Here is a 26,753-nt window from a genome sequence, read left to right as displayed (position 1 = left end):
GTACACTGCATATTTTCGTATTACGAAAGTATACATTGGAATTCCACCAAACACCGCATGCTAATTTCCGAGTCATTGAAATCGAGATTTCGATGCGCTTTTGTAAGCCGTTCGTAGCTCATATCACGTGATCTCGCCAGCCGATGACAGCGGATATTCATAGCATAGGACACGTGATTTAGTCAGCCAACAGCAACATCACTGTTAAGTTGCACGAACACACAAACAGGGAAGTTAATAGTTTAAATTAATATTCATAGTGTTGCTACAAGAAAAGCAAAGCTTTCACATGTAATATTGGTCTCAAGCTGCAAGAGAAGATAAGCTTTCACATATACTGTTGATCTTTTTTGCGCGTGTTACACTTTAAGATATATCTCACAAATGTGCAAGTAAAATTTTTAATTATGACATAAATGTCTGATCTTCAGGGTTCGAAATTCTAAATGGGTCTTCATCAAAGAGGTGATTTTTAAATGAGAGTCTAACACTCTGTGATTTAATAAATTCGTGGTACATTCTTGCACATAGTTCAACTTAAGTAAAAGGATATTTACTTTGAAAGTAACGCTTTTCAAACTACTATTCGCAATATTTTTCCGCGACCTGTTAGAAATAGGTTCGTTTCAGCAGTTGCCAGCGAGCGCAGATAACAGGTGACACCAGGCTTGGGTAGCTATCATGATGTAGGAAGCCCGTTTGTACGTACGTTTTAAACATTGAAAGATCATACATTATGTCATAAAAGAAACAAGACATCAGAGGATACTGCAAGAGCATTGGAATTTCATGAACCATATTAAAATGTGCACACTCGCATGTCCAGATTCCCAATGAAGTAGACCTTGACCTGATATTAAGCTTTTCAGTGTGGGTTCCGGGATGTAAATTTTCTTGGAGCACCAGTACTGCATTATATCATGTTCGTTTCTTTATTATGACATAATGCCATACGTGCTAGAAAATGAAAACGTGCCCTTGAAATGCAGCGAACAGTTGAAACTAGCCAGTACTGTGGAATTAAACATTTCGTTTCAAATACATTGACTGCCTCTGCGGAAAAGGTTAACAGAAGTCAAATTTGAAACATGGAAATAAAATAAAATCTGAAAATAATGACATATTTTAGCCTTCCGTAATTATGTGAATGTGTTTTAATTCACTTGATAGCTCCCGACCACAGATATCAATTTTGATTTTATTTTATGTGAGAGTAAATGAAGGGGAAACAGCAAAATCACTAAATGTAAACACGGGTCACGTGGAGACTACCCTCTATAACTCAAACTGCTCTGCGCATCAGCCCCGGATCTATGACATTTGCGAACCGGGTCAATACTAAAAAAAATCAAATTTTCAAAATATGTTCATCTTGTAGGGCACATCTTTCTGAAAAGTGTGAAACATAAAACATATGTATTCGAGGAAATGTAAGACATATTATTTGGTCTTAAGTATGCCAAAGTGCAGTGCCACGCCTCTTCACAAAGCATTTTTCTACCGCATGTCCAAACTATATTCAGGAGAGTGGAAATTGAAATGTCCTGTAGAGCCTCTCCTGCTCCCAATCGGCCGGTTTGACAGCCTGCCTGCCTGCCTCTCTCTCTCTCTCTCTCTCTCTCTCTCTCTCTCTCTCTCTCTCTCTAAAAGAATCTCACAATTAATAGTGGATGGGATTATTTGTAACCGATAGAACACGAACTCTTCAGAAAATCTGAGCTCTTTATTGCCTATTAGTTAATAACTTGCTGTTTTGGGTGACATAAAATTAAATATAGGATATATAAAAACAATACTGACAAGAGATAAGCAAGAAATTAACCATTTCTTCAAACATTAGCTCCTAGCATTTCTCCTCTCTAATCTTGCCACAGCTTTATGGCGTGCTTTCCTTTCTGCAAAAGAATCTATTACCTCATCAAAGTTCGTCAAACATTTTGCTACATGAAAAATCTAAATGACGTTATCTAATACTGAAAAAGCTGTTAATACAAATAAATACCCAATACTGGTGTGGTTTCTCGATCTGATTACGTCTATTTTGTCATTGTCTGCTAGACAAAACAAAATAGGCCTTTCTAATATGGCAGCAATTTTCTTACACACCAAATAAACGAGACTGTTTTGGCACAAATGGCCATTTTATAACACGACAGAATATTATCCATGAAGTACCAGTATCAAATGCCAATTAGGCCTACTACAAGCAAAAAGCATTATGTTAGGAAATAGTTTCACATTTCATTCATACACACCAGCTTCTCAAGCATGAGATCCAAAAGTAGTGTTACGAAATTTTTATATAAATTTGGAATTGTCTTATTCTTCCATAATTTGTGCGATGTCCCCGTTTCTTCTCCTTCCTCGTTCTAACAAACAATCTTGCCATCACCAATTCTGTAGCTATTGCTGCCATTGTCAAAATTTGCTCGCTGATTAACTTCACTAACCCAGCCAGAATCACAGGTTTAGTTATCCTGCAATTATTTTCCGGTTAGGCGTTATTATGTGTTCGAACAACAAGTTTTCCGCGTTACTTCCAGAATAGAAATTCTGCGGCTGCTAGCCGGGGACTGTACTGCTTGGTCCTTACTAGTGTAACAATCTGGCCAAAAATTTTCTGTCAAAATCTCATTTTCTTGTATACACCGAGAAGATATGTGTGTGAAATCTTATGAGACTTAACTGCTAAGGCCATCAGTCCCTAAGCTTACACACTACTTTAACCTAAATTATCCTAAGGACAAAAACACACACCCATGCCCGAGGGAGGACTCGAACCCCCGCCGAGAAGATAATACGTAATCTTTCTCACCTGTTATTCCTGTCGTCGTTTATTTCCAATTCGGGTAGTCTGAATCTATGGATTTCGCAAGTAATTATAACAATGCTGATCATTCATAAACCCGATCAACCACATAGACAGCAATTGGCGTTCCTCTGTGGCTTTACTCCCTCAGCTCGTATAGCCCCGTCCCCTTTTGTCTGCGGAAAGTTACTTATGATTCATTCAGAAATCAACTTAAAATGTGTTCAAAAATGTTCAAAAACCAACAGGGAAGCGTTTAAAAATCATGTGAATAATCGATAGACAAAAGTGCGCTGGATGCTAGGCGCTTTGCGAAACAAGTTTTTTTTCTTCAAGAATATGAATTAGGGCCCCCCCCCTCCCCTTTTGTCGGTAGCATCTAGCTGCTTGCTGCCACTGCTTGCACAGCCAACAGCCACATTCCTGTAGCCAGACACGGGAGAATCTACTCCTCAAACGTGACTCAACTGCGCATGTACATGAGCCCGCGCATAACAGCTAAAACAAATCTAATGTGAACAGTTGCGACTTCATGCTCATTGGAGACAATTTGTCATTATGAAGCACTGCACAGTCTTCCTAAAGCCTTTGACACATTTTCAATTGGCAGACGCTTGCATGAGCACTGTGTGTCGTCGTCGTATATGGCGTATTTCCTTTGCAAATTAAGTTATTTTCGTTTTTTCTCTCATTTATGTTTTATAGTTGAAGTATTACTCTGCAGTAGCGGGATACAGTAATATCCTTTCTTAGCATATCGTTTCTTACCAGTCAAAATTACGAAAATTTAACTGAAAACTAAAACAATGAAAAATTTCCGGAATTCTAAAAATATCCCATGTTTTTCCCGGTTTTCTCCCGGATGAAAAAATTCCCAGGTTTTTCCCGGATCTCCTGGGTCGTATACACCCTGATTACAGATATTTTCCCTTTTGGTGAATATAGAACCTGTATTGGTTCCTCCAGTGGAGACAATAATATTTGGAATAATATTTCATCCAAGTTACCATTTATATTACTAATTTTCTGAGGACTATTTTTTCCTTTCCTGACCTGCACAGCCTGGGAGGGGTCCACCTGTTCATTGTGAAGAGGTGTCTGCCCCTGCAAACTGTGTCGAAATTTTAGTTCTTGTTTCTTTTGTATTCTTACGTCAGTCTTGCAACATCATGTTCCAACACCACCATATTCACACACTATTTTCACACACTCTGTCATCCCACAATGTGGCAATGACTGCATGGGGGCACTGCCCACTACTATCCATTCCGATAAGACGCAATCAAAATTCAAAATCTTGTGATCCCAAGTTCAGATCACAATGCAGTTTGCACAACTCTCTCTTAAATAAAAACCTGTACCCAAACAGCTTACATTTGTAAACTGTTTATCTTAATTAACTGCTGTAATTCCAAAACATAGAAGCTTTAAAATGAGTGGGTGAGTGAGAGGACATCACTGTAGCATCTCACATGGACAAACTGTACAGACCAGAGAACAAAGTTTTAGAAAAATGGCATTACAGAAAAATATTGAAAATTAGAAAGGGAGATCATAACCAGTGAAGAAGGGTTGAACCAAATTTGTGAGAAATGGCACATCTACACCAATAGAATAGTATTTCAAACAGGCACTCACTACATTGTTTGTTATAGCAATTACTTGCTATCGTCATTTCAACAGATGAGCAATTTTTTCTTGTTTCAGCATGATCATAATGTGGATTCATTTCAAAAGGCTAGACAGTAAAATGTAACTACATTCTGTTTTCACTGTTGATGATAACTCAGACCGCCTACAGAGCCGCATTAAGAAAATTGCCTGTGGGCAGAAACTGACACACAATCTTCAAGTTTTCTTCTTTAAAAATACCAAGCAGTAAACATATCTACCACACACTATCCTGTAACAGGATGAATGTATATGGTTAACAGACAAATACAGAAGTGGTGAACAGAGTTGAATTGCTGAATGCTATTTTGCTTGTCTTGATTGGTTCCAATTTCTTTTGGGCCTAGATACATTCATTTGTTGACACAATATAGATTAACACTGCAGTGGATGGTTGCTATACATTTCAATTCAGTTTACATAGCTCTGAGGCACTTCCAAAGCCTCAAGCCATGTAGTCATGAAAAAGTCTGTGCCTACAAGGTTTGACTCCAGGAATGATAGCACTAGGACAGCAAACAACAGTGCTGATTACCATTAGACAGTTCTGCATTGCTGCTCTGGGGTCAAATGGCATGAGTATTTGGAGTGACACTAAAGAACAATCATTACTGGTTTATCAGACAGTCTGGTTGAGTCTTGCTCTGATAAAACACTGCCATCTCAGCTTGACAGATTATGTCACAGTCAAATGGGCCAGAGCAGGAAAATAAGGGAGGAATTACCTTATCACCCCCACACATCACACGAACACACGAGTACACACAGTTGCAACTCCAACTAATCATCATACACCCACTGTCTCAATTTAAATCACCAATTAGGTTAGTAAACTAATACTTACTTCCTAAGAGCTAGATTGAGAGACCTATGGCCCTTGCCAACAGGTGTCATGAGTGGGCCTTTGAGGCCCACTTTGTTTCTATTGACAGAATCAATAGCTGCTTGTGGAATGCCAAATTTCCCATCAGGACCTCTAACAGGTGTCACATCAACTGACTCCCATTCAATAGGAACCTGCACAAAAACAATATAAATTAGGTAAGAAACTGTATTACCATAATCTTATTTCCTACTTATTACACTACACATGGGGACCTGGGTGGGATGGTCAAACACCCTTCATATGGACATGTGCCCTAATCCAAATGGTTTTCAAGATAAAAAAATTTAAAGTATTACTTGCAAACCATAACTTGGTATCTCGAGAGGGGATACAGAAGGGGGAAGGGGGGGCAGTTAGCTGAGGGGAGAAGCAGGGTATGAAGAGGAATGGGCTCTGCAACCCTACACTGTCAACAAACAGTGCAGGCAACACAAACCTGTGTTTTGAGCTTCCACAAAAGCAGCTGTATGTACGATGGAACTAATAAGTTACGTACTTTGCAGTATAGAAATTGAGATCACTGTACTGACAAGTTAAATAAAGGCATTAACTTCTGAAAATTACATGTCAGTTACAAAATACAAAATTAGAAGTAGAAGAAAGTACAACTTATGACACAAGCAATGAAAGACTACTTACTGCTTTTCTAATTTACTGGATGCCCCACAATTTAACAAAAATACAATAATATTAAATATGGATGAAGAAATAAAAAAAGAATGAAACAGTCCAGTTTTCTGAAGCTTCTGCTGCACTAGCAGTTTCACTATTGTACCAAAGTGTTTTCAGAATTGTCACTGGTATCTGAAATGCTGATGTCGACAGTGAGATTTTCGATGGCTATTTCCATGACACTGTCATGCCTCCAGTACTTCTGCTCAAGCAGTAGCCCCTTTCTGCAACAGCTTTTCCAGTCTTCCTCAGTAACAGCCTAGAAACAAGTGCTTGCAAGATTCAACAAATTTTCAGATGATACATCACCCGCAATGTTGTGATCCCCCAATAAGTCTTTATTTTTGTCTATTTTAATTACAATTTTGTAGCAGCAAACAAATTACTCTGTGGCCCTTGCTTGTCACCAATCTGTCAACTACAAATGACTTCGCAGATCTGTTCTCCCAAGTCAGTGAGTCATAGATACTTTCCTATCACATTTCGGGGGCAGTTTCTTGGCTTGCCTGTTGTGATAAGGTGCATTGTCCATGATTATTACAGAGTGAAGAGGATGATCTGGGAGTACTTTCAACCATTTTTCAAATTAGTGAAATTCATCTGCCAATGATAGGCTTCCTGGGTTGATATGGCCCAGAACTTCAGTTCTTGCATAACAAATCCATTTTTGGAATCCAAACTTCCAACTATTAGTATTCTCAAGATACTTTTACACACAGTAACACCCACATCTTTTTCTTACAGCATTTGCTGCATGTTAAATTACTGTTCCTTCAAGATTTGTCAAAATAAAATATTTCTGTGACAGCCTACCCAATATTTTTCATCTCGGTAAGAAACCAGTACCAATCCACAATCCTGCCACATACCTTCTCATTTCCAAACTTTCTCCACACAAACCAATGGACTTTAACACTTTTCTCAGGAAGATACTTCTCTGTGTCTAGCCAATCTCCTGTTCAAGAACTGGCAAAAGTTGTCACACACCAGGCACTACCTTTTCACTTTGTACTATTGTGTTCCTGATGACGCATGTGCAGAAACGAAGTGCTCCGCCAGTAATAGAGCATACAATTTAAAGTAAATAGGGCCAAATGCAGAGGTATTCTGAATTACTCTCTAATAGAATTAGACCTGAAGCTTAACCCTTGCCCCTGGAGGGACGTCTGGGTAATTCCTGGCAAACACTAATTCTAGCAATGCTATGCCATCTCTTTCCGGTGTATGTCACAATCCTGAGGGGAAACTGCATACTCGGATGCAACAGTTTTTTTTAGTTTTGTCCGCATTGCAGCACTTCATCACATCTAAGATCACTTTATTCCACTCACTCCTGATAACTGACTTTTCCGAACTGGAGTAGAATGTAACTCCCGCATGGGCCATCTACAATAATTTTTGAAAAATTCACTATGAAAACAACACAAAAAACACAGACTGCAACAGCTCTGCTAAGTGACAAGGTAGAAAACAATGGAGTCAACACCAACTAATAGTAAGCTGCACAGTTGGCAACATAAATCTGCAAATCGCTACAGAATGAAATCTTCCAACTGCTGCTTAGAACCACTAATCAGGAACTGGGAGCCCATGTGCCAAGTTATAGGTCCCACATAGAACATTGTTATTTATTTTCTATATTATATGCATTGTCAGGTTTACACAGGTACAACAGTTGGTAACTATTACAATATGCATTTTACAAAGCATTAATTGAAAAATATTTTTAACACATTCACCTCTAAGCATTGTCATTGTCATACATGTCACATTACGGATGTTATATAGTTCACAGTAAATGTTCGAATATCCCATCATCAACTTCAATGCATTTGTGCACTCTTAGGACAACCTGTTTCAATGCTTGTCTGCCTCTGAACATTCTCCTAATGAGTGCAGCAGTGTCCACGATGTGGCCAAAGCAATTCATCTATCTGTTCACTTTTCATTTGTACCCTTCAGACATCATCCAACCCCACCAACAGAATTCGAATGGTGTAAGGTCTGCCAATCTTAATGGTCAGTTAATTGTATTATCAAGACCAATCCAACAAATAAGGGCAGCAGAGATGTTCCCTCACATGTCTGGCTAAATGTGGAGCAGCTCCTGCATGCTACAAGTACACTGCACTCCATGTTCAAATGAACATTCTCAAGGTGCCCAACAACAGAATTTTGCAAAAAATATAAGTAATTCTGTAAATCACTACTCTTCTAAAATGACCGGATCTATCAACATGTTACCTTTGTTACACTTGTTGCTCTTTACATTCTGTATAAACATGGCTTCATCAGTAATTAGTATTAATGGAAGAGAATGTACATTAAATGTATTCCATCTCTGAAATCATTCGGAATAGGGCATATGTCCACATGAAGTTTTTGATTCATGTCAGCATTCCTGTCATACTCCTTTCCTCCCGTGCCATCCGTATATAAAGCACACAGCATATAGCTCTGCTGTTAGATAAATTTCTAAGAGCAATAATAAAATGTGGTAAAACATCTGCACATTGCATGTTACTTTGGTCCTTATAAGAATAAACAGTTAAACAAAATTATTGTTGTTAAATCAGCATAGCAGATTGATCCACTAAAGTTCGAAGTGATAATTTTGGCAACTATATCAGTTACCTAAAATAATATGTTTTATAATGTTTCCAATTGAACACATTCAAATCTGTTCATTGTAAATATGAAAATAAGGCATGACACAGCACATGTCCATCGTAACCTCACAGCTACAGCACGCCACAGCGTATGTTTGTCAAAAAGTTAACACTACACTGGAGTGACTGCTTTTCAATTATTTTTTCTTGAAATTCGTTTCATCCTGGGTACTGACATGATACTGAACAACCATTAGCACATGTGTCTATCAACGTAAACATTACTGTTGTAGTCCATCTAAAACACTCTGGAAACACTTATCTTTGGGCTATAAGCTGACTGACAGAATTCGAAACTTAGTAAAAACAGACCTGGAGGCTATCATTAAAGTATCCATCTAGCTTCCAGTGCCCCAAGAATATCATTCATGAGAGTGACTCAATTTACTAAACTTGATGCTAGAAACACAGCATGAAGAACAATCATAGTCAACTGGAGTACATTTTGGTGATTATTTGAAGCTCAGTATCAATTAGGGCCAATTAGGTTACAAACTGGTGTCCCAGACCAACACCCCCCAATAAAAAAGAAAAAAATCAGATCTATAAAACATTTTGCACATATAGCTAAAAGCCATAAAAATATAAACAACCATTTTACTATTCACCAATAACAGACTCTTCCATTAACTATATCAGATACAGGGGTGATACTGCCAAGCTCCTACATGGATAAATGTTTGGAATCAGGAATTGTTCTACTGAAGATAGTAGTCTTTTGTGTGTTATTGCCCACATCAAAAGTTCCAACTGCTTGTGGCAGCAATCAAAAATAGTGTACTTAAGCTTTGAAACCACTGTTTTCTTACCTTGAGAGATAAATGGACAACATAAGCAGAACAATGAAGACAATTTGGGGGGGAAGGAAATAATGGGAGAGACCTTTTCAAATCCTACTGTCACAACTGCACACTTCCATACTGGAACAGCAGATTTGCTGGCCTTTAAAGTCTTCACCAAAGTGTTCTACAGCAATGTTTTACAGTATCATATAAAAGATATTTTATCTGAAATTAATGGAAACTGTTACTTTCTCCACTGTAAAATGAATGCCCTAAATTTATTTTATTTCAGTAGTTGTACCATCTGTATGTAAAGTTAACAAGTTCATCATCTTTGTCGTCTACATCCAGCCCCTGGCTTCTCCATGTTTTCCTATACTCCCATCATATTTCTCTCTCCATTCTATCCTAGTCTTCTTTCACCACACATTCTTTCACTCCAATGATCCAACTATCTCAATCTTCCTCTAGGTCACTTGACTCCTATTGTCAGCCCATCTCCCAGACTCAGTATCCTGCCAACCCTCATTTCTTTGAAATGCTCATACCATTTTAATCTTGCCCCTTTCCTATGGCCTCTAGTATCAGCTTCTCTCACTACATCTTACACTGTCTCATTCCCTGCTCTATCACGGCAGGAAGTCCTATTCTGCTTTTTTGAAATTTCATCTCACCAGTCTGTATCCTGTTCACCTGCCTTTTCTTCATTATCTGTGAGAAAGCCATTACTAGATAAAAAAAAAAAAGATGCCTCGAAACATGGAGCAAGCACTGGAGCATAATATGCTCAGAATAAAACTACTTTCATTTTGGTGGCACACCTTTGCTCCACACCCGGCTGCTTACACTCTGCAGGAAACCATATGCTTGCTTTCCCCTTTCATTAATCGGCACATTGTTCCTCTCTTTGTATTCCATTATGCTTCCCAGGCATTTGAAACTTTTCACTTTCTTTAGCACTTTGCCTCTAAACTTTTATTTTATTCCTTGTTGTAACCATCACTTTAACCTTTTTTCTATCCATACTGTTCCATCATTTCCTCCCATACATTTAGACTTTCTTGTCCCTCTCCTCCTCCTCCTTTTCTCCACACCACTGAATCATTGCAAACACCATTGCTTTCATATTTTAACCTCCTAATCTGCACTGCCAGCCTGTCATTATCTCATCCTTAAAGGCAATGAAAGGTAGAGGAAATAATGTAGTCCCTTGCTTCAATCAGTTTTCTCCTCCAACTTTTACACAACTCATACTTCCTTGATACATTTTCTTTACTCTTCTAGTAATCAACCTTCCAATCCCCCTTTTCTGCAGGGTTACTACATCTTGCTTTTTTTCTCACTACTACATACATTTTCAATGTCCAGGTACACCATTACTAAATCTTTACCATATATGTAGTACGTCTCTTGGACCTATCTTACACAGAGAATTAGATCCATGGTTTACCTTTCTGGTGTAAACCCATATTGCTCCCATCTTTGTCCCCCTCCAACTATCTTCTGTGCTATTTTCCACGATCTTCTCAAATACCTTGGCAGCATGACACATCAAAGTAACTCCTTTATAATTATGACAGTTTCCTGCAACCTTGCTTGAAAATTGGTACTATGATGCCCTTTTTCCAGTCTTCAGGTGTCATTCCTTTCCGTACTATTCACATGACTTGATAGAGCCACTGCATTCTAGCAACGTGAGCGGCTTTTCCCAATTTCATGGTCATTATCCCTTCCTCTACTGTCCAGGTTACGTTCATGCGACATCCTCTACATTCCCTGGCTTCTCATTATCCTCTTTCTTATCTCCAACATAGTTTTAATAACTCTTTCAAAATATTCCTACTCAGAGGAGCCTTACCCCTATAGAGTGCATCCCCAGGTGCCGGACTTGCAAATGCTCGCCAGCAGCTCCTGGCTGTTTAAGGGTAGGAGTGAAATAAAATACCCCCTGTGGACTAAAAGTCCAGAGGGAAAATTCTGCTAAATCTAGCTATGATAGGCCAAGAAAACCAATAGTAAATAAAGAACATGCTTTAAAACACGGAACAAGCCTTGGAAAACTTTGTTCAATGCTTTAAAACTGTTTTGTTTTTTCCAGCAATATTTCCTGTATTTTATTTTCCCAATCTATTGAAAGCACAGAAAACACAAGAGGACGGAAGTGCTTGCTGTATTTGCATCAATATAGAATATTTTGCTGCACAACTGTAGCTGCTCAATAGTGTAAAAACTGACAACGGCATCAACAGATTGGAACTATTTAGGCAAATGTTGCAGTTCATTCAATAAATGTATAGAGCAAAGAGGTTCAAATGGCAAATAATTCTAATTTTCCACTATTTGTAGGAAATTCTGTGCATTTAAACAGGTAAAGAAATTGAAAATCTGTTAACTTAGATTCAAGCTGAAATGTGTGTGTCCAAAAGAAATTGGACATTTATTTAACATCAGTTTTGTCTGAGAAACAACTCTCCTTCAAGTATCTCTCTACTGACAGTTCCAGTTTCACTGAAAACCATGGACATTGTACCAATTGAGAAGAATATAGGTTGACATAAAATCAAATAAAGCTGTTGACCTGCATTCCATTGTCATAAAATTTTCTTTTTCAACAATTTTACAATGATGTTATTTTGCAACAAAGAATCCAAAACTGACATGTAATTTCTGTTGGTATGTACGAGTTGCGTTTTCAGTAAAATTAATTGACAATACTGCTGATCATCTATGCGATAATTATATTATCTCACAGCAAGCCACACACAAAATTAACACAAGACAATGAATAACTGATAGAATTTTATCACAAATAGCTGTGCAGTGTCACAGTCTGAATGAAATAACTGAGAAATAATGCATAAGGAAGAGTTTGACAATGTTTTACTGCTACAATGCCCTAATGCTCTTGCAAATGCTGCAGTAACTGATGACATACTGGAAAACTTAGGTCTGTCAAGCAAACCAGTTGACACATGGAAGATTCTTGGCGTGCACAGATAGTCTTGACCCAGTTGTTCATCCAGTCATCAGATCGGGCTTTGTCAAATAGCCTTTTGCAGGCCTCCACCAAATACATCTTATGAATTAGAAGACCCAGATGATGAGTCTTTGACACACACTACTGATGACCCATTTGACCTTTCTGAATTCAGTCCCTAGCCACTTAGCCTACACAATGTAATACAGAATTTCAACACTATGGGTTAGTCAAACCTATTGATTAAAACATGTATTGATGACTTCAGCATGTAGTGCATTGAAGCAAAGCACTCTAACCACCTGTGAAGTATATTTACACAATTACGAGAACATGGATCGGTGATCAATCCCTGCAACTAAATCTTTGGAGCAACAGATGTGCATTTACGCATATATGTTAAATTTATCACAATAAGACAACACAGAAGTGACCTTTGCACTACTGAAATCCCAGCATACAAACTGTGGTAATATTTAGGCTTAGAAATTTTGATGACACCTTCATTAAATCATGCTCTCTTAGTACAAGTGTGTGTGTGTGTGTGTGTGTGTGTGTGTGTGTGTGTGTGTGTGTGTGTGTGTGTGTGCGCGCGCGTACCCACTAAGGAGGACATTAAAGTGGATCACAGAAAGATATTGCCTTAATGAAAAGGGCCTGTTGCGGAAATGACACTTATCTGACTCCACACTGCTGACACCTACAGAGCTTATGGCAAATGATCTATTTATTTTGACTGGAACGGCTTCCCAGCAATGTGCAATTCGTCAGTGGCAGCCCTTTGCATTCTTTACTTGGAAATTGTCACCCATACACAGAAACTTTGTCGACACACAACAGCACTGTAAGTTGCTTACACTTCCATCAAAAGTTTCAATATGTAATGCACTTTTCACTGCCCACAAGCGGTAACATCTGGTCTATACCAGAAGCTATAGAGAGGGTCACTGTGTCAAGTATACCTCGACTTCTTCAATCTGTTTCTCATGGACATAAAACCAACCAATAGTGATAAAAATGTGCTGGCAGCAATGGTGCCACACCACTTGGTTGATTCATTAGAGGGGACCAAATGGTGAGGTCATCTGCCCCATCAGATTAGGGAAGGAAGTCAGAGGGGCCCTTTCAAAGGGACCATCCCAGCACTCGCCTTGTGTGATTTAGGGAAATTAAGATAACTTAAATCAGGATGGCCAGATGCGGGTTTGAACCGCCGTGCTTCCGAATGCGAGTCCAGTGTGCTAACCACTGCACCACCTCGCTCAGTGCCACACCAATGATACAGCTGAAAAAGTATATTTTGAAGCTGTTTGAAATACTCATTACGTAAATGAAGAACTAAAAGAATATCTCGCTAATATCTTGCCTGCATAGATGTCCCACATAAAAATTCAGATCTGTAAAGGGCAGTTTCAACATATGTTGTACATCGCAAAGGTAAGTCCCATAAACCTATTGGTCAACAACAATATCCCTTCGAAAAAGTGTATCTTCATCTCTAATAATAAAAATTTATGAACAACTTTTGAATAATTCATTGTGTTTGACATTTCAAATCTTTAACCTCAATGGTGACTGTTGTGTCTAGACAAGACAGCCTAGACACAATGAGAGGAAGCCGAAAGGCACGCGCTACGCTCACGTAGATGGGCATGATGTCTGAAACAGGATACGTAATGAATGCTATAAAGAAAAGTACGTAGCTTCTGGAATACTTAACTTTAATCCATCCTGTTGGTACATCTGGAGATTGTGGTGACACAAGTGAGACTCTTTAGATACATGCAATGTTACTAATGGCGCCTTGCTAGGTCGTAGCCATTGACTTAGCTGAAGGCTATTCTAACTATCTGCTCTGCAAATGAGCGAGGCTTCGTCAGTGTGCATCGCTAGCTACGTCGTCCGTACAACTGGGGCGAGTGCTAGTCCGTATCTCGAGACCTGCCTTGTGGTGGCGCTCGGTCTGCGATCCCTGACAGTGGCGACACGCGGGTCCGACATGTACTAATGGACCGCGGCCGATTTAAAGCTACCACCTAGCAAGTGTGGTGTCTGGCGGTGACACCACAGTCATAATTACTTGAAACTGAGTATCTGAAGATGGTTGGTTGCTTGTGGTTAAGGGACTTAACAGGAAGATCATTAGTCTCTCAGTCCAGGGATAGCTTATCCGGAGTTTACAATGTCACCAGGAACGTGTTCTGATGATGAAAGTACATAGCAGCAGTAAAATCGAGGCATTTAAGGCAATCCAGATGTCGGAGCTGAGAAACAATTTACGCAGAAGTAACTGGATCAAGCCAAATAGGTAGGTCAGAGCAGATGAGGGGTTTCCCATGGCTCATTGAGGGGTTTCCCATGGCTCATTCATGGTGAGAAAAACATGACTGACATCAGACTCTCAACAATGCCTTGTGTGCAAAGACAATTTTGGAGCAAAATAAGCCTTCTAGTTGGGAGATTCAGAACAATCAAAGTTAAAAGTCTAAAAACATAATGGCCATCAGTTGGACCGTCAGCAATAAAAACAAGATGAGAGAAATACGTGAGGTAGCAGGTGGGTGATCTTGGGGCTCCGCATACGATGAGAGCCATCCTCCTGACCCATTATAGTCAAGGCATTAAAGAGCACCCACTAAGCAATCCCTACCATGGAAAATATGGTGTGGCAGAAAAAGAGGCAAATGCTTCTGAAAGCTATTAAAATTTAAAACAGAGTAAAAGAGATACAAAACTGGTAGGAAAGAGGCAACTGGAAAAGCATATAGGGCTGCGGATCCCCAAACCCAGCATGAAGTAGATGTCCCAAACCCATTCACCCCACCATGAATGTACTTTAAAGCCTTGTAACCGAGAATAAAAACCAATTTCACGGAGAAAGTGAAGAACCACGTCAACTGTTCATGAATCATCAATCAACACCAGAGGCAATGATTTGGAAGAAAATGCTTAACATGGAGGACCGGAAGAGGGGACGTACCACCAGGATCTGAGCTTCTGTCTGTAAGGCTCCGTAACCGCAATGTGGAAGAGACTCAGTATACAAAATGAATTAAACTAGGGTAAGTCTGGTACCACTGATACAGAGATGACATGGACAGGTGATTGCTTCTGGGTTAAACGGGAGGAGGAGTGCCATGCAGCAGTAATCTCCTCCATAGTTCAGATTTTCTTAGAGGGGCAGGAGCTTACCATACGTTGTTCCATCTGAAAGTGAGGAGAGGCATTATTTGCACCAGCAAATCCACACCCTGGGATTGTCAAAGCAAATGTGGGATAAGTAATTGCTCCTCTAGCCAAACGGTTGGCCAGTTCATTTCCTGGGATACCCACAAGCCCTGGGACCTAGAGGAAATTGTGCAAGTTGTCACGAATAGCATATATCACAGGACGAGAAGAGTAACAGCGATCAGAGGGCTGGGAGACTGCTCTTTGACTCACTGCAAATTAAAACGCAGTCAAGGGAAGCTCTAATAAAATGTACAGCTATGTTAATGGCCATTAGCTACATGTTCCTGGCAACAAATGTTGTTCCTGACTAGTGTGACTTGATAGCTGTTGCAAAGATTCGCAACCTGCTTTAGCTGTTCAGAAATGTAAAATAGTAAACCTCAGAAAACGAAAACTGTTGTATCCTATTACTACAATATCAATGAGTCACTATCTGACTCAGCAAACTCATACAAATATCTAGGTGTAACACTTTGTAGGGATATGAAATGATCACTTAGGCTCAGTTGTGGGTAAAGCACATGGTAAACTTCGGTTTACTGGTAGAATACTGGAGAAGTGTAATCAGTCAACAAAGGAGATTGCTTGCAAATCACTCGTGCGAATGTTTCTAGAAGATAACTCAAATGTGTGCGACACGTACCAAACAGGACTAACAGGGATACTGAATATATACAGAGAAGGGCAGCACAATTGGTCACAGGTTCGTTTGATCCATGAGAAAGTGTCACAAAGACACTGACGGAACTGAACTGGTAACCTCTTTAAGACAAACAAACGATCATGTGAAGTCTGTTAAAGGTTCAAGGATTGGTTTTAAATGACGACTCTAGGAATATACTACAACCTTCTACATATCACTCACTCACATATGGATCACGAGGATAAGATTAGAATGATCACTACCCCTCTCCCCACTAACTAACACACACACACACACACACACACACACACACACACACAAATCACTCTTCCCAAGCTCCATATGTGAACGGAATGGAAAGAAACTCTAATAACTGGTACAATGGGATGTATCCTATGCTATGCACCTCACAATGGTTTGCAGAACATAGATGCAGATGCGGAAGACACCAGCCATGGAGGGTACATAAAATGTGACGAGACCAAGTGAAGTTTTATGCCTTATGTAGGTAAAAAAAAAGGCAGAAATGAGGCGCTGACATTTAGAAAAATGCCTACTGGATTGCCACTTCGAACTTAATCAGATGGTCAGTTTGTATTATTCCTTGGAAATCACATTAATAGAGAGACAAAAGGCCGCAAGATTCGAGAATCCAGTATAATTTGCCAGCAACCATCCTCGTTTCTGCATCAGAAAAGTAAGCAGGTAAGATGAGGATACAATCGCTGTTGCGGAGTGGGTCACAACATATTCAGTTGCAAAGCATGTTGGTGAGGTTCATCAGTCAGCACATGTCAAAAGACGATGTTTTGACTGGCTTAAGGATTGTGTCAATGACACTATCTCGCCATTACAAAGGGAAAACACCTTCGAGGCAAATACAGTTCAATATTCTGAGCAGATGTAGACTTCTGAATAACACTTTGATATTGCATTATCTGACTATGGATTGGGGCCGTACCTTACAACAAGGCAAGATGCTAAAGCAGTTCCCTGTAAGTGAAAGGTTCATTCTATCATCCTTTGTAGGAGGAGTGGGGGTGCAACATAGACGCATGCCTTCAACTTCTTTTCACATTAGAATGGTAGCCAGGTAAGATGCGGACACCATTGCTGTTGCAAAGTGAGTCACAAGCTATTCTGAGGTCCAGTCATGTCCCAGTACCACTGGCATGGGTGCGGGTGGGATAACATCAATTAACAATGGCTTGGAATCCGACGGCGTGGGGGGTATCGAGTGCTTCCAGGGTCACCAGAGTAGTATTCTCCTCTTTCACATCTTTTAGTGCCCAAGATTCTTGGAAGGGCATATATATAGGGACAGGTAAATTTTGTAAAAGCAACAACATGAATAATGAAAAATTGGTAGATTTTAACAAAATAACATGAACTTTACGAATTTCACAAAATACAATGAAAATTTATCATCTTTTTGTATTGAAAATGTTATAAATCTGAGGACAATTTTTGTAAATATTCGGAACTGAAGTTGCGTTTTGCCTTCTTTTTCCACAAGGCTGAGGTTCGTGTATAATCTTAAAATGAAAGTTTGTTTCCTTTTGTGAGTTTCTAGGAAGACTTGTCCTGAAAAGGTTCCCTACCACCAGCTGATGCTGGAAGAGGAAGCTGCTTCTCCAGCTGAGTGGGGGAACTGCTTCACAAAGACGGTGTTGGAGGAACCATGAATGAGGAGAGCAGTGGTAGGTGCCATCCAAAATATTACCAAAAACCATGAATCACTAAAATTGCAAAATAATAGCAAATTTGGCAATAGACATACTGATATAAGAAAAAAAAACACTACCAGCAAAAGTGGCAAAAAACACCAAATGTTGCAAAAATTGCACCACATATGGAACAAAAGGTAACACCGAATCTTTAAAAAACAGTTGCAAGCTTGGCAGAAAAAGACGCCACAATCGCAAAAAATCATTACACTAATATTGATTAAAACATGTAAAAGGAAACAAACAACATCAAAATCGGCAAAAAACAGTAACAGGGAAGTTCACAACAAACTAATTTGACAACAAAATAGAACTGAATTTGGCAAAAATAGTACCAACATTGGCAATAAATAACACCAAAACTAGCAAAGTAACACTGAAATTGGAAAAAAAGCACAGACTTTGGCCAAAACTAACACCAATTTTAACCATGAAATAAACTACTTTTTCTCATATCTACTTATCTGCTGTAGGCCAGCAGATGGCTGAAGGGTGGGTAGTGCTGGGACCCACAGGCCACAGCTCCTTCAGCCATGGCTGGTGTCAGGACTTTGATATGTGGGTTTCCAGGAAGATGGGTCCCAGAAGGGAGCCCTGATATCAATTGATGCTGGAAGAGGAAGCCACTACTCCAGTTGGGTGGGCGAAGTGTTTCCCAAAAATGTAGTTACAGGAACCACGAGTGTGGAGAGCAGTGGTAGATATGGTTTGGAAAAAACTGAAATATGGGTGTGACAGCAATGACTTGGGTAACTCACACCAACATGATGGAGGTGTTTATATTTTTTGTTGCCTCAGTACATGGCAGATATAGAAGGCAATCAAATGATTTATATTCTGGTATGGAAATACGGAACCGTCTGATCCCACCCGTCTGCTTTGACCCATGACGTCACAAATATGGCGGAAACAAAAACAAACACACACACTTTCCACAAGAAGCCTAATGACACTAACGGGACAAGCGTGGGAAATGGGATGTTTTGCGCGGGGGGGCAAAATAAATATAAACAAATTTAGACACCTTGCGTAGCTACAACGTGTAAGTGAAGACAACCATGCATGAATACCCACCCACCTCCCCAGGGGTCATAACCCCTGCAACCCATAGAAGATAAAGATGCTTCAGTAGCTGATTAGTGTTTTTTGTATTTAAAAAAAAAATCTCACGGGATAGAACGAACAGATCAGAAAGATAAATATAATAAACTAAAACAGAAATTCGAGGAAACAGATAACTAAAATAAATAATAAGTGTTTTTAAATTAAAAAAAAAAAATCTCACGAGATAGATCAGAAAAGTAAATAAAATAAGATAAAACAGAACTGGAGACAGCCACACTCAAACCAAACTCCGCGCCGTCATGACGTCACACACGACAACACCCTTACGTCACGGGTCAAAGCTTCGGACGCTTCTGTCGACCCTCTTGTATTTCTTTTTTTTTTTTTCAAATACTGTGCAAACCAGAGAAAGTGGTGAATGCTGTTCAGTACAACTGATACACAAAAGGTGGTTGTCCATAAGGATGACCTTCATGGAGTCGATCGTCCACAGATTCTGCTGTGCAGTGGGGTGACATTACCACAATTTACACATTGGAGACATGACCAAAGTGTACACATCAGAGATCACATTTCGTATCACACTTCTATACCATAACTCCAACTTTTTCTGGGAGAAAATGTCCTTCAATGGAAAAGATTAAAGTACCTGTTCAGTTATTGTTGGGGTCTTCTTGCATAAGCCTTGTCATTCAAGATCAGCTCATATCGTCTTTTCTGTCTGGAGTTAAACATCTCTGTCAAAGATAACTCTTTACACTATATTCAAAGTTTTACTTGACAGAATAGTCACTGGTATGTAACCCAGTCATTCAAATGCCTGAATAGCTTGAGAATGTGCAGCACATGAGGTTTTAATCAATAGTGAACCACATAAAATTTTTCCCAATGAGTCAACTTCTCCATATTTGTCTTCTGTGTGTTCCTCAAAAAATAACTGTTTTGTCACCACAAACATAGCTCCATTTGTTCTAGTACAAACCATGAACTGAGAAAATTGCTTCAGTCCCAGTATGGCTTGTCCCTCTTCCCATGCACTAATCGACTCTGTATAAAATGAAGTAAAGAAACCTATTAACCATCTAACATAGGTGCTTCTCACAGAGCCTTTCCAAGCAAGTATTCCACATGAAGAATTAATTTTGCATTCTCAGACTGGTTTATGAAGGCCAGTGTTACCATGGCCAGAACAAAGCATTGCCATTAAGGTACTCAAATACAATATCAACAAACCATCTAGCACTAAATATTTCCATAAAAAAATTGTGCCCCAACTGCAACTTTTGTCAAAAAACATTAAAAGTTTTATGGATGGATAAGGAGAAAACTTATTTACTCAATTTATTATCGGCATAAGCACTCTTGTATACCTACATTCAATTTTCTTCTTAGTTCCTAGATTTTAATTTTCGCAAATATCTTGTGCACCAACACTTGAGGTAAAGCAAATACGCTTCAAATGTTAAGCACTGTGGTGAAGTTTCAAAACTCCAGTTTGGGCACTGACAGCTTATTCAAATTAGTAAAAGACAGATATTAATTCTATTGTGAAAGCTTCCATGGTATATTGTTAATTATATACTTACGCCAATAATACCATCATGCAGTCTCAGTGAAACTGAGCACTGTGCGTGTTCCTGTGAGCACATACAGGATAACTATCAGACAAAAGTTTGTAAGTGGCCCCAACTGATATGTACATGGCATTGCAACTGCAGAGTTTGCCATACATATTTCTGGTTCAAGTATGTGTACACAAATCCAACTTTAATACTAGTGTACACTTTTCAGAACATTAAAATACTCAATACCTATTAAGTACAGATAATTATCTTATCCAGAATCATTTTTATATATGATATTTGTGTGTCATGCATTACATGTGCTTCCGTCTTGGTGACTGAAAATGTGTCAGGTTTTTAAAGCACTTTCAGTACACGAGTATGAAACTGCAAACATAGGGTTAGAGCGAGATAGTGTTATCGAGCAAGATACTGATTGTGGTGTCAGACTTATTTCTAGCATGACCTGAAGTATAGGACAGGTTCAAAGTGACAATTCGGTTATAAGTTCATGAAGCCAATGAATGTGAGTACAAAATAAATGTTGTAGTAACAGACTAATATGAGCATAGCCCAAGATCTATGTTCAATCTTTATATGAGTTTTCAATAAAAACAAGTCACAAGGTAAATTCAAGAAACCTGCATTATACAATACACACAATCTCCAATGAATATTTTTGTGAATATTAGGTAGACAACTAAGCAACTGTTGATGCAAACAGGGCTCTTTCATGGTGTCACCAATTTCACATATATTAATTTGAGTTACTATAGACAGAGAACCTTAAGCCATACAAACTGTTGAGAACTTTCTCTTGTTAAAACAATATTCTTTAAAAGTGATACAGGTGGCTTGGCAACAGATTCCCCAAGTCTATGAACTGTAGGTAATGCAAAGTTCAGAACAAACTCTGCCCAAGTTCATATATCTTTCCAACATTTGCATGACAAATTCTAGCATATTAACACCATACAATAATAAATTGTGAACAATAACTGATCACGTTGCATATGGTATAGTGTTTCACTGATAAGCACATCCAAAAGTGAATAGTGTCATACTGTGTGTGTGTGTGTGTGTGTGTGTGTGTGTGTGTGTGTGTCTTACAGAGAACTGACAGACGCTAAGATATACATACGCAAACCATCCCATGAAAGCCTACTTACTATGTTTCAAGAACCAGTGGTAAACAAGGAATAAACTACACCACCTATGTATGGCCCCCGTAGGAATTATGGAGATGTTTATGCAATATCCTGGACTATAAAAATGCACCTCACAATTGTTTGCAAAGTAGGGGCTACAGATATCTTATGTATACACTGACCTAATGTTCTATTCTCCCTACCATGATTTAAACCTTCCTGTTTTTCCACTACATTTTATAACCATGCCTAAATGAATACATAGTCCAGCTTTGCTAATTTCTTTTGTGTTAGCATGTATCCTTCACGATTATTACCATGACATTTGCGACCAATAAAGGTAATGACACACCTTCTCAACTATTATTACTAGTAGTGATTTTGATGAGAAAGAATACTGAGTCTATACTTCAACTGTTCATAACTACCAAACCGCTGATCCCCTAAAACAAAGTTCTGGACCAAGGTATTTAAATAACATAATGGAAGGTCTGCTGGTAAGATCAACATTACTACTACATGGGTAATCCACAGACAACATACACATACGAATTTTTAAAGCACAGAAATGTCTACTCAAACCCACCATTTAACTATATCAACATACAATGAAAAACTGGTTTTTTTGGCTTTCATGTGCATGATAGTTTTTCTTAAACGAATGTAATGAAATAGCATGAATTCAAATTAACACATTAAGCACCAATAAGGTTGGGTTGTTAAAATGACCAACAGTTCTTGCTTCAAGAGTTCAAGCAAGAAAAATTCACACTGTTCCAAAAAACCTCTTTTTTAGAATCCTGCACTGTAAATCAAATGGCATTAAATTAACCAAAATTTAGTACATAGCAGATTCAATTAAAAGAAATTTGATCTGGGGGGGGGGGGGGGGGGGAATAAAATAAATGCAGCTCATCTGGGCGACGATTTGTGCGAAGAAAGTGGCCAGTGAGCCCAGAATACAGACAGAATAGCGTGTGATTAGAAATCCAAAATTTTAAGGAGTAGGCCCTACAGCAGAATCTACCACAAAATTAGTAAAAGATGCACAGGTAACACCAGATCTGAAACAGGCACCAAGCCAGTGGCAAAAAGCATAAGCCTAAACCTGGAAAATGGAGACGTATCTTATATAATCTCAGTAACTAACACAATTAAGAAGTATTTTTAACAGAATAGCAAATGATCTTATCCAAAGCAACTTTCAGACTCCTAATGTGCATTACATTAAAAATGACACGTCTCACTTCAAAAACAAAATGAAACTAACGGGATAATTGCAGAAAACTGGAGGTTTAAGATGGGGGACAAGCTAGACTTACAACAATAAAAAAACCAACCCAAAACAAACAGTTAAAAAATTAAATTACAGCATTCTGCTACACCAACAAAACCACAAGAACTGGACATTTCCCTTGACCTACAGAGCTCAACCACAGCTACTGATACCAAAAAAACACCACCTACAACTCCATAAAGTGGAACCAATCCCCCCCCCCCTTCCTATCACAACTCAAGAACCCAAATACCTCATATTCACTACATCAATTAAAACACAATCAACCTACCACAAATATACAACACAAAACATCACAATAATTATACAATAAAACCAACAAACACACACACACACACACACACACACACACACACACACACACACACACACACACGTGCACCAACAATGCCACGCCACAAATGTGACACCTAACATACTCAGCAATAAGACCGAACATCTGCAGAAACTGTAATCATCACCCATCTCAGAACGTAATGATACACTTGTGAACTTCACTGTCAAATCCACAGCTAATGAAATAGCAATAAAAAAAATTGACTATTTCCACAGGACAGCCTCATCAGACCTAGCAAAAATACCAAAGATACAAACAAAAAAGAACCTTAATAACTCACTGAAAACACAAACAACCCACATCTGCACCAACTACCTAAACTTAAAACCACCTTAGCACAATGACAACCAAAACCCAAATGAATGCAATACCACAAGTTAAACTATCAGAATTGTAAGCAACATAAGCAGACAAGATTTGTGCTGCCCTCCTTTTCCTGACACTAAAGATAAGGACTTTCCATGCCTGTAAATATTTGAAACAATAGTCTTTACAAGAGAATATTTAGGAACCTCCTGTGTATACCATAAAAACATCTCAGTGCACAGCACAGAACAAGAAATGGCAATAACATCCATGTCTCCTATGTGAGAACCTCAACCTACCAGAAAAGTGTTCATAACATACACAGTTACACAATCACATCCGTAACATCGAATTATTAAAGGAAGAAAGCTAGCTCAAAAAACAGGTTAAGTCATTTCTCACTGGCCAAAGTTTCTACTCTGTAAATGAATTATTTACCAATTAACATGGAATCTTATAAAGTAAAATTACCAAACACATTACAGCAATCATGTGTGGTAAATTGCACAAAGCAGTCACTTGTGAAAAATTCTATTATGGTTGTTATATACACATAATCTATATCCATTCAGTATTTTTTAAATTGACATTGTGACTGTGCTATCTCACTACCTACTATGGGTGGGAGAAAAATGATATGTCCGACAACTTTACTCTCACGTACTTCCCGGAAAAAAAGAACTCCTAGCTTCCAGCGGCTAGTAAATTAATTAAAACGAAACTATACCATAAGGCCACTTGGAGAGAGTGATTAAGTTTTCGTCGAGCCGTTACACATACTATGCGAAATTTTTTCCCGTACTTGAACTTACTTGAGCAGCAGCAAATATCTTCTGTACCGACGCTGAAATTTCTGGTCCAATACCGTCACCAGGAATGAGGGTCACTTTTTTCGGCCCTGAGCTACTGTATCGTCGCAAAGGAGCCGCCACCACTCCGTTAACCTGAAAATCAAATTGCTACATAGTACTTGCACATTGACACCGATTCGCCGGTACTTGCTAACTACAGTGTATCTGCGTTTTCATACGTCATAATGAAGATAACTCGTTTTACCAACACAAATCCCTATACCTATTAAGGATGTGAATTAACACGCCACAAGATATGTACCAAAACTGAATTTTACAGGTAAACTCGAATTCTTATGCTATAGAATGAACGAAACAAATTGCAATAACGTTGAAAAACAATGTAATTCATAAAACTTCACGACCTTACCAAGTGCCTTAGTACTCTGCCAGCCATTTTCCTTGTGGAGGCAGATCTTCACCGAAACCTCGGTGAAAATAGATTGCAACATCTAATAGGTCTCGCAAGATGCCAAGTTCTTTGGAAGAGGCCGCGCGACGTCGTCTGCAAGCAATAGGCGCCAACTTGAAAGTCCGGTGTACACCATTATCAACTGTAAACAAAGCAGGGCGAGGATTCATAGCAACTAAAATTTTCCATTGCTGTGCTCGAATTTGGATGAACCAAAAATATGTCTCCATCGTTTGTTGCTAAGACTAAGGAGAAAGGGAAACAACGGACGCGCAGTAAACAGATTAATTGAAATTACTGCAAGAGATACGTCTGGAAGAAGGTATTTCACATACATAATAACTCTCGCGTGAAGGTCAGTGTTTGAATAGAGACACCTAATACAATTTTTGCACGAAGTGATAAGGTAAGCAGAGGGACTGTAGCATCGGCGCCATTATGAGACGTTGACATTTTTATTCGTTTTAACAGTTACTGCTTGGAGGAAAAGATTTGCTCCTATTTTCAAGATGCTATTGACAGAAGAGAGGAGAAATATATATGCTTCTACAAAAACTAGTTTAGTTGGGTAATGACGGAAAACAAATGTATTTGGCCTTATCAATGGCATGACCCTTTCATTCACCTTAACTGATTTCCGTAAATTGGGGAAACCAAAGTCAAATTAGTCGGAACGATAAGCTGAACCAAGCCTGGTACTTTATATGCTGCATTTAAACCAATTAATGGGCACACACAGACTTGGAGCGCGCCTATATACATATTGGTCAATGTATATATCAGTAATAGTACTTCCGTCTACATGATTGATACCTTGTTCGCTTATTAAATAATACGGAAGTTGACTTTAAAGAGATGCTCGATACACTACAATAGCAGCCGACAGGAACCTTGTCTCGTGGCTCATTAGTAAAGATGAGTGGAACGTAGTGCTATTTCTTACTTGCAAACCAGATAGACACACAGATTATAAAAATAACAGAAGTTATACGACAAACCGAACGAACCAACTTACAATCACTTCACGTAACAATTACATCCAAGTAACAATCACTGAACTCCTTTCTTCGGCGTGTGAAAGCACTTGACACTAAATTCTCAAATAGTCAGTAGCCCTGTCTGCTGTAAAGCAAATGGTGAAACTGAAGGTACATCCACTCACATTGTTGTAAGACTGGCGATAGTTGTCTCCGTTGAGTGAAGTGAGGGCTTGACATAGCGACACTATAATAGAAAAATTGTGCCTGAAGTCCAATATCACACTGGCTAAGTACTGTATATATTTTGTCTATGTACATTTTTTCTCATATAATCTTACGATCCGCGAAGTCTCTTTAGGTTTCTTAGCCATTATTTGAACCTCAGTTGCGGTAAGTGAATGGATTCTTTCAAAATGAATTGAAACACACTTCTGCGAGGAATCATTCTTCTCAGCAGATTTCGTAAGTTGGTTATATGCCAGTAAAATAATTCAAGCATATTACTCGCGCAAAGTTGACACTCGGCGCTGTGGCTGATGGGGGCGACTGTAAATGGGAAATGCCTTTAATAGTTATCCCAAATTAATCTGTTTCTATATACACAAATGATGCAGGGGATCAATAAAATAATACAATGTACTCTACCTCTACATCATCTTGCCAATCTCTGAGTTTAATTCTCCTGTAATAAATTGCGAATCTTGACTATTTTTTACCATGTATCGCAT

The 26,753-nt window shown here is 38.8% G+C and overlaps 1 protein-coding gene across 1 annotated transcript in view; it reads right to left on the bottom strand.

Annotated features, from left to right (window-relative positions):
* LOC126412423 (probable isocitrate dehydrogenase [NAD] subunit alpha, mitochondrial) overlaps nucleotides 1-25,155 on the bottom strand; it is a 60,949-nt gene extending 35,794 nt beyond the window's left edge. The window contains exons 1-3 of the mRNA XM_050082018.1: nucleotides 25,004-25,155; nucleotides 24,595-24,726; nucleotides 5,325-5,497 (exon numbers count right to left, since the gene is read on the bottom strand). Of these exons, the coding sequence (XP_049937975.1) occupies nucleotides 5,325-5,497; nucleotides 24,595-24,726; nucleotides 25,004-25,030 (332 nt within the window). The 5' untranslated portion in view covers nucleotides 25,031-25,155. The remainder of the gene's footprint in view (nucleotides 1-5,324; nucleotides 5,498-24,594; nucleotides 24,727-25,003) is intronic.
* Nucleotides 25,156-26,753: the final 1,598 nt, after the last annotated feature.

Source organism: Schistocerca serialis, chromosome 7 (assembly GCF_023864345.2).
Source record: "Schistocerca serialis cubense isolate TAMUIC-IGC-003099 chromosome 7, iqSchSeri2.2, whole genome shotgun sequence".
In the NCBI taxonomy this organism is placed as follows: Eukaryota; Metazoa; Arthropoda; class Insecta; order Orthoptera; family Acrididae; genus Schistocerca; species Schistocerca serialis.
This window is presented reverse-complemented; position numbering and strand designations above follow the sequence as displayed.